Source organism: Varanus komodoensis, unplaced genomic scaffold (genome assembly GCF_004798865.1).
Source record: "Varanus komodoensis strain SLA01 unplaced genomic scaffold, ASM479886v1 scaffold44_3, whole genome shotgun sequence".
Taxonomy (NCBI): domain Eukaryota; kingdom Metazoa; phylum Chordata; class Lepidosauria; order Squamata; family Varanidae; genus Varanus; species Varanus komodoensis.
The window spans coordinates 6656079-6675121 of record NW_025336010.1 but is presented as its reverse complement, the minus strand read 5'-3'; the positions used below and the strand labels follow the sequence as shown (position 1 = coordinate 6675121).

General features: G+C 43.5%; 1 protein-coding gene across 4 annotated transcripts in view; it reads left to right on the top strand.

Moving 5' to 3' along the window:
* The first annotated feature begins 113 nt into the window (after positions 1-113).
* The window catches only part of SIL1 (SIL1 nucleotide exchange factor), a 44049-nt gene continuing 25119 nt past the window's right edge, over positions 114-19043 (top strand). Inside the window, exons 1-5 of one of the 4 annotated variants that reach the window (XM_044444299.1) lie at positions 114-274; positions 7921-8031; positions 8313-8451; positions 12233-12353; positions 15569-15677. In XM_044444299.1, coding sequence (XP_044300234.1) covers positions 7927-8031; positions 8313-8451; positions 12233-12353; positions 15569-15677 — 474 coding nt within the window. In that variant the 5' untranslated portion in view covers positions 114-274; positions 7921-7926. The other 3 variants (XM_044444298.1, XM_044444300.1, XM_044444297.1) reach the window with 3 other exon arrangements.

The following is a 19043-nucleotide window of genomic DNA, read 5'->3' as shown; positions in this document are numbered from 1 at the left end:
TCCTGCGCGCGAACGTTTCGCCCGCCCCGCCCCTGCTCTCCATTCCCTCGCGAGAACTTATATAGTTTGGTTTCTCTCATTTTGTTTTCATCTTTGCTGTCATCTAGATCTGTTTCTTATTGGGGAAAATACACGAGTACGGAGTGTCTTCTTTGTCTCTTGATCGCCTAGGTTTACCCCTAACAGAACCCGGGGTTGCTTCATTTCTTTCTGTGGCCCGTTAGGAGGAAATTTTTAAAAGGGAAACCAGGAAGTTTCATCTCCAGACAATAGGGTGTGTTTTCTCCTTTCTTACCTCTATGGCAGCATTCGCAAGTGCTCCAACTTGCGAACGCATTTCTTTTCAATGGACGGAGCTAGCTTCCCTTCTCTAGAATGTACCTGACGTAGCTCCTTGTGATTGGTGAAGTAGGCGACGCGATCGGCTTTAGCTCCATACTGGAAGGAAGACGCGAAAGGAGGTAGGGAGTGACCGGAGGAGAAAAGGAAGGGGCTTTTTTCTTTTACGGAGGAAAATCCGCCGCCAGTTTCCTCTTGGTTAAGCTGCTAAGTCCTTGCTCTCTCCCTCTGATCGTGCCTTCGCTTGCCTTGCGCCGGCGCTTAAGTAACCTTCCCCAGCCTGGTGCCCTCCAAATCACAGAATAGTAAAGTTGGAAGGGGCCAAAAGGCCATCAGGTCCAACCCCCTGCTGTTGCAGGACACCAGTTTACACCGTCCCACTCAGATGACAGTACAGTTTCTTCTTGAATTTCCCTAGTGTAGGCAACTGGTTCCACTGTCGTATTGCTCTGACAGTGAGGAAGCTTCTCCTGGTATCTAGCCTGAATCTGGTTTGTTGCAACTTAAGTACATTATTCTGTGCCCTGCGCTCTGAGATAACAGCTCCTTCAGCTTTGTGACAGCTGTTCAGGTACATGTAGAGTGCTATCATATCCCCGCTCAGTCTTCTCGAGGCTGAACACACGGCAGTTCTCTCAGTCTCTCCTCACAGGCTTTGTTTGCAGTCCTTGGATCACCTTTGTTGTTCTCCTCTGAAACCTTTCCAACTTTTCTGCATCTTTCGGAAATGACAATGCTCAGAACAGGACACAGTATTCAAGATGAGGTCTGACTGAGTGCTGAGTATAGGGGAGCTAGTACTTCATGGGATTTGGACGTGATGCTTTTATTAATGCATCGCAAAATAACAGCTATATCATACTGTTGGCTCATATTTAGTGTGTTGTCCACAACCACGCAAGAGCTTTCTCTTTCAGTATGGCTGAGCCAAGTATTCCCCATCTTGTATCAATGCTTTTGCTTTCTTTTTCCAAGGGAGAGGGCTGCCATCACCCCAAGCCCGTGGGATCAGTGAGGGAGGACTGTAGTCCCAGACATATGGAGGGCACCAGGCTAGGAAGGCTGTATCATGGTCCTCTGTCGCGAATACCAGGGTCAGCTTGTGTTTGGGTCAAAGCTTTCGGGAGTGCAGTGGGTGGGGGCTCGTATGGTTGCATGTGACTCTGGAAACAGATAAGAGCAGGTAGAAAACAAATCGCCTGGAAATCATCACCGTCTGGGCATGTGAAGCTTTCAGTGATGGGAGCTCCTTGTCCTCACAGTGTCAACCAGGCACGGGTTGGCCACCTCTGTTAGAGCCTAGCTGAAGAAAACAGGTGTAGCAGGCACTGACAGCCAAGCGGTGTGCGGCTGAGGAATGCGGAAGCCTCCTGGGTTTTGGGAGGAAGATGAGAAGTACATGGTGGGCAGGAAGCAGCTTTACTGTGCTACCTACATGCCTTCTTTTTGTGTGATTGGAGCCAGTCCATACTGGTGCTGAGCGTTTGACTGGTGAAGTGCTGCTTAAGTGAGCTTTAGAGCATTACCATCAGGAGCACAATAAGAGAATCACCCCTAGGTCTAGTATTTCTTACAATGAACAGCAGCAGAGGTTAGCTGATGGTATGAAACAAGGAATCACCTTATAGATGTATCAAATTATTTATTTAAATTATATAGCTCTTTTGTCCTGCCCCCAAAGAGCTTGAGGTGGGTCCAGGGGATGACACTTCTTTTGCTGCAGACGCTGCGCCCAACAAGACTTTCTGTTCAGTATCTCCATGTTAAAGCATCTTGAGGGGCATTGCATCATAACTCATTCCCATGCCACGAAGGTAACAACTGAAATCCTGGGCAATGTAAGAGAAACCACTGTTGCCTGTGTTTCTGGAAGGGACGATGGTAGCAGGTGAAGTAGCAGCAATATGAGCATCTGTCACAGGGCCAGGGCCTTCTGACATCTACTTTTGCCACTTGAAAAGGAGCTACCCTGCAGCCATTACCATGCTGCATCATGAAGCATGAAAAGCTGGGTGGCCCTTTGATTCTGTTCTCAGTGACAATTGAAAGCCTATAATGGGAAGTATTTGTGCCAACTAAACAGTGAGTCCTGAGCAGATCACCCTCAGAAGGCAGCAATAATAGCATGGCGCCAGCCTATTGCTGCAATTCTGCCAGTTTTCCTTTTTGTACTTAAAAATTGTTTGGTTAATATTCCTTCTAGCATGTTTCTCCACATTTCATTGGTTTTCATTACCTTGTTTATTGCTTTTAACAGTTCTGCCCCCCTCCCCCAGTGGTTAGTCATCTATAGAGTGTCCCCAAAAGATTTCAGCTTTTTCTGTGGAGCTATTAAAACATATACTGGGGGAGATTTTCTCCTACCCCTTAGTCCTTTTATGTATGATGCTGTGTTTCTTTGAAGCATTCAAGAACTGGGACTCTTTCCAGAAGTTATGGAAGCATTTAAATATGAACAGTTCAGAGCCAACATGTCTAAGTGAACAGCATGCATTTTATAAATAAATAAATAAATTTATTCTCCCTTTGCAAACATTAGAAACACAGAAACAGAGCGAGTCAGAAGGGGCCTCCCGGGCCATCTAGTCTGACCTCCGGCACCAGCCGGCTCCGCTCACAACATGCCCACCATGTGGACGTCCAGGCTATCCTTGAACACCCGCACCGATGGGGCCTCAACGACCTCCCGTGGAAGCCCATTCCACACCCTTGGGGCCCTGACTGTCAGGAAGTGCTTCCTGGCATCCAAAGGGAACCTTGGCTCCCTGAGCTTTGCTCCATTGGAGCATGTCCTGCCTTCCTCTGCAGGGGAGAATAGATCTCTACCCATCTCCATGTGACATCCCCTCACATACCTGTATGTCGCCAACATATTCCCTCCGAGTCTCCTCTTCTCCAGGCTGAAGAGACCCAGTTCCCTCAGTCTTGCCTCATACAGCATCCCCTGTAAACTGGCCACCAACCTTGTGGCCCTACGCTGCACTGACTCTAACCTGGCTATATCCTTTCTGTAATGAGGGGCCCAAAACTGAGCACAATACTCCAGTTGTGGGCGCACCAGAGTCATGTAGAGTGGCAGTAATACCTCTCTTGATCTAGAAGCCACACTTGACTTCAAGGGGGGTGACTCTAATCTGTGTCCCTAAGCCCCCAGCCTCATCTAATCTCCTATGCAGATATCCCCCGTCCTGCTTTGAGGAGAACACAGAGGCAAAATAGTCATTTAGCGTCTGTGCTTGTTCCCTCGTATCAGTCACTGGATCGCCTTCCTCCTTATTTAGTGGTCCCACCACTTGTCTCCCCTTCCTCTTCCTATTTACATGCTGAAAGAAGCCCTTTTTGTTGCTCTTGATATTCTTGGCAAGTCTCAGCTCATAATCAGCCTTAGCCTTGCGAAGAATCCTTCTGCAATGGGCCTCCTCCTCCCGGTATACCCTTTTGTCTATTTCCCCCAGTACCCATTTCCTACGAAGGTTCCTCTTTCGTCTAATCCCTCTAACCACCTCCTTTTGCATCCATGGCGGCACTCTCCTCCGCCTCCCCACCTTACTGACTAGAGGTATTGTCAAGGCTTGTGCCTCCAAAACCTTCCTTTTGAGTGCTATCCACCCCTCCTCAACTCGCTTACCTTCCAGTAACCTATCCCAGGAGACTTTCCCCAGTCTGGCCTTCAGTTGGCCAAAGTTGGCCCTCTTGAAGTCCCAGCTTCTAGTGCTCGACTTGCTGCACGTCCCCAGTCCCCTGATCTCAAAGCAAAGGATGGAGTGATCACGTGCATTCAGAGCTCCCCTAATCTGTACTTCATCTATCAGCTCCTCCCTATTGGTCAAGCCCAAGTCAACGATGTTTCCCCCCCTTGTCGCCTCTCGGACCCTCTGTGTGAAAAACCCTCCCTCTATAGCTTCTAGGAAGCGACGTGACCTGGCTATCACCGCCGAGTGAGTCTCTCAAGTAATATCCGGGAGATTGAAATCTCCCATAATTACTGTGTCTCTCCCCCGAGATATCCTTAGAATCTGGCCTGTCAGGACATCATCCAGGGTCTCAAGGTGACCTGGAGGGTGATAACATACCCCCACTGTCAGGTCTCTTTCCCTGTCAAAACCCCTAAGTTTCACCCAGACTGCCTCTACCAAATCCCCATCTGTGCTGCATTCTATCTCACTGCATCCTATCCCTTCCCTGACATGTAAAGCCACACCCCCACCCCTCTTTCCCTTCCAGATCATACTCTCCTATTCCCAGGAGAGCTTCAAGCTCTTCCTGCTTATTACCCATGCTCCTAGCATTGGTGTACATGTACCTCAACTCCTTCCCACCGCTTCCTTTCCTTGGAGTTCCCATCCTCCTCCTTCCTCCCATCCTCCCTGATACCTGCCCTTCTCTGTAGGAGTCCTGTCAGTCCCTGCAGTACCTCTAAAACCCTGCTCCCAGAGCCCTGATCCTCCCCCCACACTTGTCCAATGCAGACACGTTCCTGGGGGGCCTGAACCCCCCCCCCCGGCTCAGTTTAAAGTCTTCCAGACAAATCTTGCTAGAGCATCTCCAAAGGACCTTTTACCCATCCTCGTGAGGTATAACCCATTGCTTACCAGAAGTCCATTGGCAAGAAAATGAGTGCCGTGGTTGAGGAACCCGAAGCGTTCCTTCTGGCACCACTCCCTAAGCCAGTCGTTCACCTCGGAGGCCCCCCTGTCCCTTCCTGGTCCAAATCCCCGGACAGGTAAGATTGACGAGAAGGCCACTTGGACCTTTAGCTCCCTGAGTTTCTTCCCCAAGGCCTCAAAGTCCCTGGTGATCCCAACCACATCCTGCCTGGCCACGTCGTTTGTGCCCACATGGATCACCAGGAGTGGCTGGTGACACCCGGAGCAAACAAGACGCTCCACTCTGTCCTTCACAGAGTGCACCCGGCAGGCAGCAAACCTCCCTTGTCTCCAGGTTGGGGTGGCACACCACTGCCTCAGTGCCCCTCAGCAGGGAGTCCCCAGCAACAATCACCTGCCGCTGTGCCTTCCTGGTCTTGGTGGGCAGCCGTGCCCTGGCCCTCGCCTCTCCTGCAGCGGCCCCCTTGCCGCCTGTCGTCCCAGGCTGGGGGTCCTGCTTGTCGCCTGAGGCCTCATCAGCCCCAGCCTCCCCAAGTGGAGAGAACCTATTTCCCAGCTCCAGATTGGTGCCAGGAGAAGGAGGAGGCCGTGCTGGCCTCCTCCTCCTGTGGGTGGCATACCTCCATGTCTCTGCAGCTGCTTCTCCAGTGGCCTCTCCCTCAACCCTCTGTCCAGAGTGGGGCTGCTCCCAGGGGGCCTGGAGAGCTTTCTCGGCCCTCAGGCACCTCACCTTCTCTTCCAGCAGGGTCACCATCTTGCACCGAGGGCAAGTGTATCCCTGCCTCTCCTGGGGGAGAAGGGCGAACATGTCGCAGATGTTGCAGCGGACAGCAACACCCGTGACTCCCACCAAGGCCATCTCCTGGTCTGCCATCGGTATCCCTTCCGAGACCTTTCCTTGGTCCCCTGCCTTGTTTGTCCTGCAGTTCCTCTCACTTGCCCAGTTCTCCCAGACAAAAACCCACTTGCGCGCATGCGCGTGCGCACACACACACACACGCGGATAAAGTAAACTTAAATTTAAATTGGAAGAAAAACAAAGCAAAGCTCAGCACAAAAAACAAACAAACAAACAAACCTCTGTGTCCCAGGGAAGGGAGTCCCCGGATAGCCTGGGCCACAACCAAGGGACGCAGTCAAGGGACATCGCCCTTAACGCGTCGCCATTGGCGCCGCATCCGTTGGCACCACCAATGGCTGAGCTCAGCCTTATCAGTTCCTCAGGCCAGTGGCCCCGCCTGTCCGCTCCCTCCTGGCCCCTCCGGCCTCTCTGGCCCCGCCCCCTTCCTCTCTGCTGCTCCTGGCCCTCTGCTCCCCTGCCCAGCTCATGCCTTGCCTTTGCCAGTCCCCTGGCCACTCCGCACTCTCTCCCAGCCTGTGTCTCTGCTGCTCTGCCAAAAGGCTAGAGCCAAAAAGCATTAACAATTAATGGGATTAATTAATTCCATTAAACATTAACAATGGGATTGATTATACCCACAAGTAGCATAGTGGCTGGGTGATCTGGTGTGCTTCCTACTTCTCTATCACATAATCAAAGAAAGATCTCATGCATTTGACCTGGTTGTAGTTGTCACCGACCCTGCCTTCTTCCCCCAGTCCTCTGACACACCCACACACACACACGTGATTTGAAGGAAAAATTGGGTCAGTTTTTCACTTTGTCTCAAGTTTTGAAGACACTTGGGTGCCACAGGAGATCTTGCTTTCCAAAGTCTTGTGCAGGGGCCACTGTTACTTCCCACAAGTTCTCAGTATATGCCAGAACACTGGGAAGATTTAGTTTCTGTGACCTGGTTTGCACATAATGACAATTCAAATTTTAGATTGAATCATGGGTTGTTGCAAGATGGAAACTCTGCATGATGAATTAACCATGGGTTGTTAACCACAAACAATCAGGATGCAAAGTAATGGTTGTTGAGTTGTAAACTCTATAGATTGTTGCTGGTTAACAACCCCTAGTTCAGAGTTTTCATGTGATAACAATTCATGATTTAACAACAAACCATACTTAAACCTTAATCCTGGTTTGGATGTAACAAAGCCACAATTTGCTAAGACTAAGAGAAAACTGCTAAGAGTAAGAGAAAAGTAACTTGCTCACGAACCAAACAACATGGCAGAGGTGAGACCTGAGCTTCTAAAAAGAAAGCCACTAATTTATTTTTTATTATTTATTTATTAAAACATTTTTATGCCGCCCCATTCGCCGAAGCCTCGGGGCGGCTTACAACAATTGTTAATGTTTAATTTGGACCTAAAGAGGTCGCTGGAGGGTGGCACCTTGTTTGCTGTGTGCTAGTGTCCCAGTTAACCCTTTTTAATTAAAAAAAAATCTTAAGACATTGAGGTGCCTGGGCTCCAAAAATGTACACAATGGAAGAAAAGGAGGTCAAAAGAAACAACAGTGTGGAAGAAAGTGGTTAAACAATATAATTTAAAATACGGTTTGCCTTCATGTATGCAGAAAGCAATTCTAGCAGCTAGTGAAGAGGAGCCACTTAAAAACTCATGCACATGTAAATTATATATATCTTTCCAGAGACACAAAGGAAATCAAAATTCCTTAACCCACTGATGTGGTTAGCATGGATCATGCCCTATACATTACACAGTGTACACTCATCTTCTAGACTAAATCAGTTTACACACTGATGGGATAAGTTTATCCTAAAGGTACAGTCTGGGTCTAATAAAAGCATTAGCTGCTTTGCTGTTGATTGAATTGCATTCTGTGGGTTTAAATGCAGGTTTGTATCTTATTTCTGGGCGATTTGCCCATGTGGCAGTGTCTTTGGGAGTTAGAGCCTCAGGATGTAAACATGGTGTGTGTGTGTTGGAATTACTGATTAGTCACAGTTTTAACAACTGGGGAATACTGCTAGCTAGTAAAATTGCACAATGTTGTACTAGTAATGTTTACATAATGACAGTGGTAAGCAATCTTTATTAATCAACTGTCTAATTTCAGGTTGCCATGTCCCACAGCATCTGTTTCTCATCCATTGCAGTAAAGCTCAATTTGGTGGTCCTGCTGCTTTTTGTAACAAGTTTCTCTTCGTGTCTAAATGACAGAGTTGCAGTAAGTACCCTTAAGAGTAGAATTTTGAAGCAGACTGTATGAGAAAGTTAAATCCTCTCAGTGTATCAGTATTGGCAGGATGCATATGGCCATATATAGTCTTTCAGAGGAGAATTTCTTTTAGCACATTGAAATAAAATGTCTTTCCTGTCAGTTTTAATCATATCTAATTGGTGCATTGAAATGACCTTCTTATTAGTGTAAAATTTTGTAATGTCTGGGTTTTTAAAAGGCAAAATAGCCTATATATAGTTGTAAAACCAAAATATCTTATTTCAAAGGAGCTTGCATTAACAAAGAAAGAAGAGAGTGATGCAAATGAACAGAATGGAAAAGAATTGATGGAGGAGGAGGAGGATTTTGATTCTGAAGACCTCAAAGTATTTTCCCCAACAAATCAGTGGCAGACAGTCCTGCCAGGTAAATTAAACACAATTAATTGCAAAGAACTTTTGAAACCATCTTCTGTGTTATTCAAGAGAAACTGCACAGGATTAGAAAATGGCTGCAATCCACTAAAGGCTCCAGTACAATTGTAACTGAAGTGCCAGTAAAATTCAGTTTAATTCCAGTTCTGACACAAAGGGGTTATGTCTCATAGCCAGTTTTGGTTTCTCCTTATTCATAGAAATCTGCTTGCAGAAATTTAACAATCTTACTACTGGTGGACAACAGGTGACTGCTGTCAGTTGCCCAGACATCCATTGGAAAGTACCAGCAAAAGGCAAGAAGTAAGTGCAGCAAAGGGGGTGGGTTAAAGCTCTCCCTCTAATAATGTAATTTCAGTTTCTAGCATTGAATGGGCACCCTTCAGCATCCTCCACTTTTCTGACACTTCCCTAAATCTGTCTAGTTCAGGAATGGAAGGTCTTAAAGCCAATCTCTTTTTGGAGCCACTGTTGTGGTTACTTAAGCAGCTGTAAAAATAAACCCTACATGAGATTTTGACTGAGTAGGATGGAATGAATGGGGTCACATTGATGGGGCACCCCATTTGGTCTATTTCATTCTTCCATCTTCAAGTGTTACTTTTTTTAACTCTCTGAGAAATTTCTGCATTTTTTGGACAGGGAAATATACACAGATTTCAACCTTGTTCAATAAATGGAGAAGCAATTAATGTTGCATTTCACAAAATACTCACGAAAAGAGGGTGGAAGGTAGATCTCCCCTTTCTGGAGTATCTAGAGGTACTAAACAATATGGAAAATGTGGAGGCGATCACACCCAAGACTATGTACTTACTACCTTTTGAGGGGAAGAAAGCTCTTTCATGCTTTGCTTTTCAATTTACAACTCACCAATTGACAGCAGTCAGATATGCACCTATATGAGGTCTCACTTGGTCACTTTCCATTGATGTTTCTGATGGCACTTTGACAGGAGCCACTTACCAGGACCTGGCCAGGCAAGGCTTCACACTTTAGTTCTTCTAAGGGCCAGAAATAAAATTGCAAACAAAATTGCAAACATCTGTACTGCTGTCCCAAAGGGCTATCAGCCAGTGGCAGTCACTCCAAGTGCTGCTAGGGCATCAGTAGAATGGCTGTCACTTGCAGCAACATGGGGGAAATCACCAAGAGTGGCAAGGGGTTTTGCCACTCTTGCTGAACTGCTCATTCAACCCATGATGAGTTTGATCTCCCAGGTTCAGATGGCATGGACACCCATCATGGATTTGACAACCCCCAGAACAAATTGTGGGTTGTTAAGGTGGCTTATTGCCCTGGAATAAGCCATTCGGCTAGAAGCAACCTGGGTTAAGATGCCACAGCAACTCACTGGGTGTATTCATGCATAATGACAAGTCATGCTGGAGATGGCTTGTTTTTACATGTGAATCCAGGAAGCATCATGGAAGGTGGCATGTTTGGTTACCATGGAGAACCAACAGTTTGTTCTGAGGTTTCCATGTGTTGACATAGCTTGTTATCGTGTTTGAAGCCAGTTACAATGTTTTTCCACAGTTTTCCTGTTTTGGCCAGTGGATTTGGTGGCAAGAGTGCTCATGGCTGTCACAGCTGCCATTTTTGCTGCCTTGTTAGCCTCACTACAAGCAGCCAGCAAACTGAGTGGGTTGGCTTTCTTTGTGCTCCCTGTCCTCCTACCTAGCACATGCCCCCAGTGTTTGGCTGCCCCATCTCACCGCATTCCCATGATGTCAGCCTCACTGCCATGGACACCACTCTGTTGTCAGGTCTGCTCTGTGAGCCAGTGTTCTCACATTATGCAAGATGTCCACCAATATCCCTGTTGTGTGGTGGACATCAGCAGTCACGTCAATGACACAGGCATGGTGAGAGCTATGGTGGTGAGGCTGGCATCTTTAGGAGGTAGTTAGACAGGGTGCTACTCTAATTAGCAGCCGGGGGCTCCATGTTGTGCAAGGTAAAAAACAAAAAGTGGTGGCTGGGTGAGAACATCCCCAGCGGAGCGTGTGGGCCTACAGAGAGAGTCAGGTGGGGCAGACAGGACTGGGGAACACTGGAGATTGAGTCCTATCTGTGAGGGGCTGATGGTAACTACTCATGAGTAGTTTCCTTGCAAACTTGAGCACAGGTCACAAGGTAAGATAAGTAATAGTAGCGTTATGTGTGAACAGAGCCGGTGTGTTTTAGTTAAGCTTTCATGCTTAATTTAGTTTATTAATCAACCAAAACGTCTGTTCATTAATTGATGGTGGTCAATTTTAATAAATGAGGGTAAAGTTTACTTAGGTAGACATGCAAGTTAAGAAGACATATTTGTTTTAGGTTTTCTGGTTCTCATGTCAGCAGTGTATGCTTTATAAGGAAGTAAAAAATAAAATATTAAGGATGGTCTTTCCAAAGAGCAGTAGCTATTAATTTATAGGTTGCCTAGAATTTTAGTCCATATTTTGAAAAGACCCCCCTTACTAGGCTTTTGGTAATGTGTACACTTATTTAAGTGGGCAAAAGCTGCAGCTTTTCTTTCCTGCATATTTTCATTTGCTGTATTCTTTTCTGGTCTTTTACATCTTTAAAAAACATATAGGCAAACTAGAAAATGTACTTGTAAACAATTGGTGAATTCAAGGTTTTCAAAAATCATAATCTTGACATGTACAAAGGCTAAGCCTCCAACATAAAATATAAGGTCCCAATGCAGTCTTGCCCTCAGTTGACCCATTATTGAATGCCTGAGTCCTAATGTTGTACAATCCATTTTCATTGCCCTTTTCCATCAATGCAGTAAGCATGATCAATCACCAAATGAAAAGACTGTGGACTCCAGAGATTTTCCTCAATATAACCTGTTATAGTGGTAATATGGCAATTCCTCAGCAGAATCCACAATGGGACACGAAGTGTGACTTCTAAAATGTTTGTATAACTCTTTTTGTGGTAGGCATTTAATAAGGAAGTCCTTGCATCTGGCAATCCTAATAACTAACGATAAACATTTAGAGTGTTTAAAGATAAGCACATATGTCAGTCCAATTCACATGTAACCCTAACAGGAACAGCCTGTAGCACAGTGGTGGTAGAGCCCTAACTTGGCCTGCAGAAGGTTGCAGCTTGAATACTCTCCAGGCAGAGCCTGAAAAGACTGCTACCAGAAGTCCTGGAGAGTGATTGTCAGTCAGTGTGAAGAATGCCTAGATGACTCAAGAGTTTGACCCTGCATAAAGTAGCTTTCTATAAACCCACAAAGCAGAATTCTTTAGCCTTCTGACTTATTGTGTGTGAAGAAATGCTGGGGCATGCTGCTTCCTCACTCCCTCTGGGGTCTTTGCCAGCAGGAGTGACTAAGCAAACCAGGAATTCTCCATCCATGAACTGTGCAATGTTACATCTGAACCAGGATCTCTGACTTGTTCTTAAGGGACAGCAAGAAACATAAATAAGTACAATATCAGTAACAAAACAGCTCATTTTCTTAATTTCTTCTAAAAACTATACCACAGCATGAAACTAATCTCTAGGTCAAGGTGAGGAACCTGTGGTCCTCCAGATGTTTTGTACTTCAACTCCCAAAAGCCCTACTAAGTGTTGGCAGTGGCCAGGAATGCCAAGTCCAACATTGGAGGACCAAATTATTCCATGTTTGATTTGGATTAACTGTTTCTTATTGGTTTCCTTCTTTTGTACAGCTTTTACATAGAATATCAGTTTTCCATATCAAAAATCTTCCTGCGGAAAATAAATGTTCCCTAAAATTTCTAACCTTTTATTTGCAGGTCAAGCTATTCCTGCAGGTTTGCATGTGCAATTAAATCTTCAGACAGGAGAAAAAATAGCCAAGCTTTCAGATAAAAATGATGAAAAAAGTGAAGTGAAAGACCTTCCGAAAAGTAAAAGGTACAGTAGTATAAAATACTTTCCCCAGATTGGGAGCATATGAGCTTCTGATGGTTTTCCATTGCTTTCTGGAGTAGCCTGAGTTTTCATAGGTTTTTGTTTGGGTTTAAATTGTTTTATTTTTCTAGGATTTGAGGGGAAGCAAATGCTAGCCCTTTCACGTTGCTGTGCATGAAAAGAAAAATAATCTAGCTGGATAGTGAAGGAAAATTACATGCTGTGCTACTAAAACTAGGATTGTTTGTGTTACTGAAGAAGTGTAATTTTAAATATATTTCAACATTGTTGTTTTTATGGTTTTTGTGTTGTGTTTTATTATTTTGTTTTATACATTGTTGCAAACCACTTAGAGAGCTTTGGCTTTGAGTGGTATAGAATTGAAATGAAATGAATAAATAATAAATATAATTTATCAAACATGACCACTTTCTCCAAATCTCAGATGGCTTAATTTAGTTATATGTTAGTTTAGTTCTGCGGTCTACTATAACCAAAGAAATTTGTAATAAACATTAAATAAATATCAAAACATAGTACCGCCTTTTGGAAAACCTCTTTCTTGCCAACCTGAAACAGGGTAATCAACTAAATCTAGTTCATGATAAAATGGCAGCCTCCAATTTAACACACATAGTGCATGGAAGCTAGGTCAAGATGACTGGGAAAGACAGACAGACAATCCACAAATAAATGAGGCCCTCACTGCTGTTGCTGGTCTTGTTGCACTCCAAAAGACCTCAGCAGCCAAGCTCAAACTTATTTTGGGGGAAAGGGCCTTCTCATGTTGCTAGATGGTTCACAGCCTATGCCCTTACCTTTCCCATGAGAAGGCACTGACAGCAGCACAGAGAAGCACTTGAGGATATGGATGCCAAAATGTTCAATCAGTGCTCCAGTTATTTATATTGATGAGTTTATTGTGATTTGCAGGATCAGGTGCATGTGTTCTAGTTAAGGTTGAATCATAGTCTGATATTATTATTCAATACAGTACTGTTAAAGTTAAAGCATTATGGGGAAGGTGGGAAGAAACTCCCCATATAACAATGCAATCCAAATACTTTCAATAGAGATGATGTTTTGTCACTTAAGCACTTTTGGAATGCTTAAAATACATTGGTTTATCAGTCATTAAATGTATACAGTGCAATCCTATGTATGTCTAGTCATGGCATGGCTCAAAATAAGGCCATGCAGAAGCTGAATATAGGATCAGTAAGTAGAGGGGAGAAAAACTTACCATTTTTGAACTGTGAGGACAACACATTTTTTTGCAAGACAGACAAGCAGTTCAGAAATTTAGAGCCATATATAAAGAGACTGAACAAACAGAGGTGTTACCAATAAAGTGGAAAATAGTTTAGCAACACTGACTTTGCTTTATGCTGTTATGAACTCTTTACGAACTCTGATCATTTTATTTTCCATTGTACTGCCACTCCATGCCTCTTGAACATACAGATGAACAGCTGAGGGTTGAGGCTAAACCAATATCTTGGGTCTGATAAGCATCCAAGAAACAACATTGTCACATTCATTTAATACTGGGGGAAATTCAGTATCAGTAGTTCAGCAGTGCAGGTATTATCAGCGCTTTGCTTGGAAATACTTAAATTCACACTTTTAAAGCCTGTTATTTTTATGCTTTGCTGGAAGGGTACTGACTTCTGGTAGAGCGTTCTCTTTGAACTAGGCATTTTCTTTAAGGAAGCATCCCCTACATCTAAGAAAGGGAGTTTTATTTATGAAAAAGCTTAGGGATATTGATATTTCAAACAAGCCAGATGGTGGTAGTCATGTATTGTTTTAGGCTTAATCATATAATTATCACGAGGAAAGCGTTTTGCTTGTGATATCTAGCATAACAAGTAGATTTTTTTCCTCTGCATTGGTTTGGACAATATACTTTTTCTTAGAGGTGTGCATTGACCCCAGGATTCAGCTCAGACCCCAAGTGGCATTCCAGAAGGTAGTCCAGTTTTGCTCAGGTTGATTCAGAGACCACCTGCTTTGACTCTGGGGCAAAACTTGAGCTGAGATTCAGAAATATGAGGCTTCATTTCTTTCATTTACTATATTGAGATTTTTTTAATTAAAATATTTATTTTTCTGTTTGTCATAATTAGATTATATTTGCTGGCATAGTGGGCCCTAAGAAAGGGCTTATGCCTGCCAAATGTCAGAAAAATAGGCGTAAGTGTCCTTTTGTGCAGCATATGTTGATATTTTGACTTTTTAAAAGGTAAAATTTCCTTGGCTCCTCCAATGAACAGTTAACAGATATTTGAACCTTGCTTGCAGAACTTATGGAGACCTTTTCATGCGGGGCAAGGGGGCAATAACCTTGCTGGGCAAACTTGCACAGTCTACCTGGTTTCCAGTTTCTTTAGATGTTCTCCTTTCTTCAGCTGTGGTTTTCCCTTGATTCATTCACCTGCCAACAGTGCTCACAGATTCATATCAAACAGGTTTTGGCTTATTTGTTCTTACTGGCAGTTGCTGTCTATTCATAAACTTAGTTGTGTCTGCATATGCAGGGCATCCCATGAATATACAGAAAGTCATCCCTTAATTTTGAGTGGCCCCATTCACTTCCAATCTGAGAGGCACTCCACCAACTGAGTTAACTATTAGAGGGAATTATTTCTATCCATCCTCATCACTTCATGTGTTTTTCTTTCAAGTGAGTTTTCTTTTAAAAGAACTTGTGCATTGGAAGGATTCACATAACACAAAGGCTAGAATACCTCCTTCCATTTTTTTTCTTTTACTGGTTTATATGCTACCCTAACTTGTTGATCTGTTACCTTTGAATGTAAACATGCTTTCATTACTTAAATGAAGTATTAAATGTCACAGCCAAGCAACACCTGGTTTTTCTCTCAGAGATGTAACTTACCTGTTTTATATATTCCCAGAAATTATGTAAGGAGGTACAGTTAATGCACAAAAAGTGGTTCTATCAATTTATGCAAATAGATGGTTGACTCTCAACTTTCATGACTAAATTAAAAAAACAAAACAAACTTAAAGACCCATACTAAAATGAACACAAGATTGAACCTTGATTGTGACACGAACTCTTTTGGAATTGTCTGGTGCTAGATAAAGTGAGCAGAGGCATGATGCCTGTTGCTAGCCAAATGTTTCTTATACGTGGTTTCAGCACAGATCAATTGTTCATTTGTGTGATGTATGCTTTTGTTTTGTGCAAGGCTGGGCCCCATAGATATTGACCCAAGTTCATTTACAAGGCAAGAACTTAAAAAGGCTTTGGCTAAAGTGAAGGAAAACATGAAAACAGATGATGCATTGGAACAAAAGGTATTATTAGCTTAGAAAAAATGTCAGTGTGAATGCTACGGTAAACTTTGCAATGACTGGGAGAAATAAGATGAGGGAAGCCTCTCCTGGAAAACAAATGTGAGCTAAGAACAGAATTCCTGTGAAAGTTCAGAGACCAAAAATCAGAAATTCTGATTCATCTGGCATATGAGATTTGTCAGACCGTGCTGTCTGACCCAAAGTGGAAATAGAAGCCTCTAGCATCCAAATCTAGTTGTTTTTTTGGCAGACTCCTGAGAATCTGTTCCTTTGTTTCAGGGCTGTTCTCTCCCCTTTTCTGGGAAAAGATGGGAACAAGGAAAAAGAAACAACCTTCTAATTTGAACGAGCCAGTCTTCTGTAACCTGCAGATGATTTTTGTTCTGCTGTTTACTTTTGCTTTTGTGCAGATCTGTGCAAGTTGGCAATTAGGAAAACCTGCTCAGCTGTAAACTACAAATATATCCATCTGCTGTTTATGTTGGGAGTGAGAAGGATACTGGCCTTGGGCAATCATTCTCATGGGCAACTGGCTGCCTCTCAGATTCTTCAGAATCAGAATGTGAAGGAGATTGCAGTGGGGCTGCAGAAGATGGGCTAGGTCAAGATTCTGAGATGACAGAGGACAATGTAATTATTTCAAGGCCAGTGGCTTCCTAGGAATGGCCAAGATGTATAGCCGTTGGAAGGGGCCTCTGAGGATGAGGAACTCTCAGATACAGACCAGGCCCATCCCTCTGTGCTTGACCCCATGGCAAGACAGCAGCAGAAATGGGAGGCTCAGCTGAAGCAACACATGCAGAAGGGAGGTTTGCTCGCTTACAGGAAGCCCTTCCCGAGGGGATGGTGCTCAGGCATGTTCGCAAGGAGAGTTCTTGGACTGGATTAAACAAACTTCCATGCAAGCTCAGAGATCCGTTCTGGGTGATTTGTTCTTGGAAGCTATAAAGGACATGGCTTCTGTGGTCTGTGGCTGGTGATCATTTGAAGGGGGAACCTCAGATCATGGCAGTATATGTATACAATTCAAATGGAAATGTGTTGTACACCTTCCTTTTTTAAAAAGAAGAACTTTGGATAGTTATCTCAGTGCAGAAAACTTTCTGCTCTACAGGGGTTCATTCAAGAGCAATTTCTGACCCTCATAGAGGATCTTCAGGCAAACCATTTTTTCAGCTGACCATAACATCTGATGTCCTCTTGACTAGACATCTAGAAAGCTTCCATGGCAGCACCCCATGTGTCAAAGAGCTCCAGAGAGCACTTGCAGGTCCAACACTGCCTGTCTTCAAACTTACTCGGCAGGGCTTAGGGGGGTCTGTGAGGAACTGTGAAATCGCATTCCATGCCCAGTGATTATCTATGGCAGATAATTAGGAGCATGACATGGTTTTCAAATACTGAACCACAGTCAGAAATAATGAGCTATTTTCAAACTTTTTTTACTAACTCAGTTTGCTAAGCCCAAATGGAGTCAAGAAGTGTAAGGTCCTTGCTAATTAACATTCACAAAATTAATCAGGTATTAAATTTTTGATTAGGTAATAGGCTTAAAAGAAAATTAGTATCTTCCTGCCAACTGTCTGTGTGTGTAATGACCAAATAAAATTATTTTGAGAAGAGTAGCTTAGTTCATTGGTTTCAGCAAAAAATAATAGAATATCATAGCACCATAAAGACTAACACATTTATTCTGGTATAAAGTTTTGTGGGCTTGAGTCAACTTAGAACATATAAAACCACTACATTAAAGCTTTTAAATATATGTAATATTTAACCAGCCTTTGGTAAGCTATGTTCCAACTGTAGCAGGATGAAAACTTATCCTGATTCAGGTCACAAATATAAGAACTGATCTTAATGATGAGTTGTAGTTGTAGCGGGAATCTCAGTTAGTTAGTTTGTTTATTCAAAACTGATCACATTATACTTGTAAGGTTAGTAAGAGAGTATCCTGAGAGGCTGAAATGTTTTCTTACTGCTTTCTGAATACTAGCCTTTCCAATATCAGCTGCATTCATTTAGTTTGCATGGAGATTGACTTGTTTGCCCTAACATTGGCAGATAATATCTCATTCAGGAAGGTGAGCAGATAAATAAACCTTTGCCCATGTTGTGGCTGACGTTAATAGGTCCTCTAAGAGAGTTGTCTGGGTAGATACGGAAACAGAGACAACATCTCGTTGCAAGCTCTTACACTTTGTGTGTGTTTCTGTTATGTGGCCTCTTGTTGCTGGTGTGCAGCAGTTTATGCATGCAGGCTGTCTGTAAGCAGCACATTAACAGCAGATGGGAAGCTTCTATATAGTCTGAAGTGCCTGATCCTGCCTAGTCTTGGAAACTAAGCAAGACTGGGCCTGTTTGAAATCTGGATGGGTGACTTAAATGTTGTGAACTGCCTTGAGAGTTCTGACTATGGGTGATATAGAAATAAGGACAACAACAATTTGTAGGCTACCATTGCTTATTGCCAACTGTCACAGATCCTCAGAAAAGCAAATACAGACCAAAATAATGGAATGTGCAAGTTAAAGGATACTGGTTCATTGATGCTTTCTCAATGGTACAACGGTAGCCCTTGCATGTAAAAAAAATTGAGCAAGTCCCTGTGGGCTCTGTAGGGACAAGGATCTTGGCACACTTAATTTCCAGGAACTATTGGAGAAAAAAAAAGGGGGGGGGGGACCTGACAAAAGAAGGCTTCACTTTCCTTGCTAATATCTCTTTGTTTGCCTAATCTGTTAAGCATTTTTAATTACTCTGTAGGAGCTATTAGCAGAATCATAAGAAAACTTAATTAGTGCATAATGCAGAATCTTGCTTGGCCTTTGCAAATCACACTTCTGATCTTTTTCTGTATTCTTGCAAGCTACTTGACTTTAAACCTGAAAAAGTCATTTTCCATTCTCATTTTCCAATGAAAATCATTTCATTGCTCTTGAGGCACTTTTGATTCATATGCTGAATTCCACCTGTTGTGCATGATGATTACATATTTAACTAGGGGTCTTCTTGCATGATCAGTGCAACAGATAAGGAGGGGACCTGCACAGTACCATAACTCAGCATTTCTGAACAGGATGTTTTGTAAAGTGGTTTACTGAAGTTTCACTGTGATATTGTGTAAGTCCCCTTGTTTTGTGCTATGCCTCCATGTGAGATGTTTTAGTGCACAAGTAAAAGGGGGGATCAAATGTATGATTCACTCTTGGCACCAACAGAGGCATGATATCAAGATCTGCACTTAGATTTCCCAATTTCTCTTTAATCTTAAAGCAGCAATGAGGGCAAGCCATGATACCCAAGGAGACTAAATGCAGCTTAGGAGGGAATATGGGGAAACAAGGGGAATATGGGGAAACAAGG